This window comes from Anomaloglossus baeobatrachus, chromosome 5 (genome assembly GCF_048569485.1).
Source record: "Anomaloglossus baeobatrachus isolate aAnoBae1 chromosome 5, aAnoBae1.hap1, whole genome shotgun sequence".
In the NCBI taxonomy this organism is placed as follows: Eukaryota; Metazoa; Chordata; class Amphibia; order Anura; family Aromobatidae; genus Anomaloglossus; species Anomaloglossus baeobatrachus.
This window is the reverse complement of record NC_134357.1, coordinates 83,140,721-83,143,939: the sequence shown is the minus strand read 5'-3', so window position 1 is coordinate 83,143,939 and position 3,219 is coordinate 83,140,721. Positions and strand designations below refer to the sequence as shown.

General features: G+C 40.1%; 1 protein-coding gene across 1 annotated transcript; it reads left to right on the top strand.

The window, feature by feature from the left end:
- The first annotated feature begins 528 nt into the window (after positions 1–528).
- LOC142312659 (taste receptor type 2 member 125-like) lies at positions 529–1,542 on the top strand. Its single transcript, XM_075351655.1, has one exon. The coding sequence runs from the start codon at positions 529–531 to the stop codon at positions 1,540–1,542; it is 1,014 nt and encodes a 337-aa protein (XP_075207770.1).
- The last annotated feature ends 1,677 nt before the right edge of the window (positions 1,543–3,219 follow it).

Genomic DNA, 3,219 nt, shown 5'->3' with positions numbered 1-3,219 from the left:
TTGCATGCACTGAACTCACATTTTGTGAATACTCTGACTAAGCGATTGTGGTCTCCCCATGGGTTCCACCAGTGATCTATATGTACAAATCTTAAAAAAAGCATGTTTGAACCTCAATTTACTAGGTGAGAGGTTATTTAGGTTACCCGTGTAAGTAGAATCTGTTATGAGTGAAGATGTATGAGTTATACAAAATAATTTTACCTCTGTAAATAAATGTAAGAAAATAAGAGTACGTGGAGTTTCAAACACGTAAACATCTACATACTGTAATGTATGCAAAGAGTCAACAATATCGTAACTTCATGGTTGAATGTTCTTACCATTTGCATGAACTATATCACTGTAATACAATATAATAGGAGCAGAGAACAATATAAATCTTCTGAAAACCTCTGCTGTCAACACAAAAAGCCATAAAAATAGCTAAAGAAAGCCTGGAAACAACAAGTAGTTCTTGTTTCTGGGAGAACCAATTGGTGGCAACAGAAAATTTACAACATTCCTACAGGATAAAACATAGAGGAAATGAAGACAATGTACAATGGAACTGACAAGACGATGAAGAACAATGGCACAGAGACACACAATGAGGATTCATCGACTTCAATAACATCATATGAAATACTGTCATTAGCCATCTTGATGTTGGAGACCATCATTGGTACCTTCATGAATGGTCTTATGGTGATTGTAAACCTGATCAGCCTGCTGACCCACAGAAGACTGGGCTCTTGTGATTCCATACTTACTTGTCTTGGTTTATCACGATTCTCTTTTATGTGGTTGGTTTTAGTTATTTACTTCATTAGCTATTTAGCACCTGATATTGCTGATCGTTATACTGATTTGCAATATACTTGGCTGTTCTTTAACAGCTTAAGCCTGTGGCTTGCCACGTGGCTGAGCACTTTCTACTGCGTGAGACTTGTCAACATCGAGAGATACCTTTTCACAGCATTTAAGACACATTTTGATCGCTTGGTCCCATTCCTTATATCAATAAGTGTATCAATCTCGTTATCCTGCAGTAACTCTGGGGTTTATGACACCATGAACCAGACATTCAACATGAGCAAATTTGAAACATTTAGAAATGAAACTCCATTTGGTGCAATGACAAACAACTTTGTGACTTACTCAGCCCTCTTTGCGGTGGGTTCCGTTCCTCCATTTCTTGTGTTTTGTGTTTCTGCTGGCCTGGTGGTTAACTCACTGTTAAGCCACATGAAAAACCTGAAATCCCAAGAAAGATCAGGATTTAGAGAGCCATCACTGGACGCCCATTGGAGAGCAATTAGAATGATGGGCGCCTTCTTTATGTTTTTCTTCTTTTACTTGTTGGCATTCAACCTATACGGATCAGGAAAGTTAGAAAACGGTGCATCAAGCTGTATTGCTGCACTTTTGATCGGAGCTTATCCTTCTGTACATTCTGTTCTGCTTGTCATTGGGAACCACAAGCTGAAGCATGCCCTTCTGCTAATTCTACAGAAAGGAAATTGCTACCATAAAGAGGTGACTCAGACAATCAGTGATTAAGTGTATACTTAGATTCAGCACTGTAGAGTGGGATTTCACATAATTCCATTCACACAATGGGTGGGAATTTATCATGAGCGGAATATCTAAAGTCATATTTGCTGGAGGCTGTATTGTTTTGATTTATGCTGCACAATGCTTAATAAATGTTGGATACATCTTTCTCTATAAAGCCGGAGTCACACTTGCGAGTGACTAACGCGAGTCTCATATCGCATCACCCGGCACGCCCGCACACTCCCCGGACAGGAAAGTCTCAGCTGCATAGAAATACATGCAGACCCGCTCCTGTCAGGAGAGCTTGCGGCCGCGCTGGGTGATGCGATGCGAGACTCGCGCAAGTGTGACTCTGGCCTAACACTTCTTTCTAGAGTTTTTTCATGCTTTACTGCAAGCCTTTAATGAAGTGAGAATCGCAGCTTTTTTTGTGACTGTTTCAAGTGTCACGACTAATAAATCTCACCTAGCTAACCATGTCCACTTGGTTCATTTTGTTTTCCACATGTCATAGTTCTGTTCCTTGTAAAGCATTAGTGGTACTATTCTATGTATCAGTGCACTTGACCGTATAAATTGGTAGAGTGCTATCAATGGTTTTCATGAATGGCACTCATACCCATGTTGTTTTCTGGGGCTGTGTAAATATTTTTTTTTTCCTTGGACCCAGTTGTCCGAGAGTAAATATGGTGGCCTGTCCAAATTTGATCAGAGTGTCGGATAAAAATTAGCTATGCAAGTCTATGGGTTCGTCAAAAACATTGGACTACACTTTGATGTCATCACAGTGCGATCCAATATTGACGGACTGGCTGAAAGGAGAAGGTGGTGAATCTTTTTTTTCCTCCACCTATAAGAAAAACGGATCCCACTCTGATCATGCTCTGATCTAACATTGATCAGCATCTGATTAGCATAATTGTATCGTTTTTCTTAGATCGAGAGAAAACGGTCCTGGGAACTTACCCTTAAAGAGATTCTTCACTACACTAATATTAGTGACCTACCCATAGTATAGGTTATCACTGTCAGATCCATGGGGGTCATTCACCTGGTATCTCTACCAATCATCTTGATGTAATTAGTGTATTGAGCAGAACAATGCAGTTCCTCTCTGTTTAGTGACTGCCTCCAGCTACTGTAGATCAGCTCCTACATAACGGAACAGCTCATTGATGAGAATGCTGGGGTCAGACCCCACGGAATTGAAATTGATGACCTATCGAATGGCAGGTTTGTCAACTTGAGTTTTTACTTTTTCTGGACAGTTTTTCAAAAAAATAGACAATATTTTTTGCGGACACATTAGAAAACCATAATAAATCGTTATGATTATAAGTGATACATGTCTACAGACCATAATTCTGATATGAAGACTTTAGTTGCATTGACTGTAAGCTGTTAAATGATGACAATTAGGATTCTTTTCCAGTTGCGTTTTGCCCAGGAGTGCAATGCGATAAAACATCGGATGGCTCTCACTCTAGTGCAAAACTATGAGACAGTGTCCATCTGCGATTTAATTTTCATGCCATATCGGCATGAGAAATAAATCGCAGCATGCTGCGTTTGGCAGTGAGTCTCGGCTCACGTGCACCTATACAAGTCTATGGATGCTTGTGAAACATTGCTCTGCACTTGCATGCAATGTGATATACACAGAGACAGGCCAGGAATGAG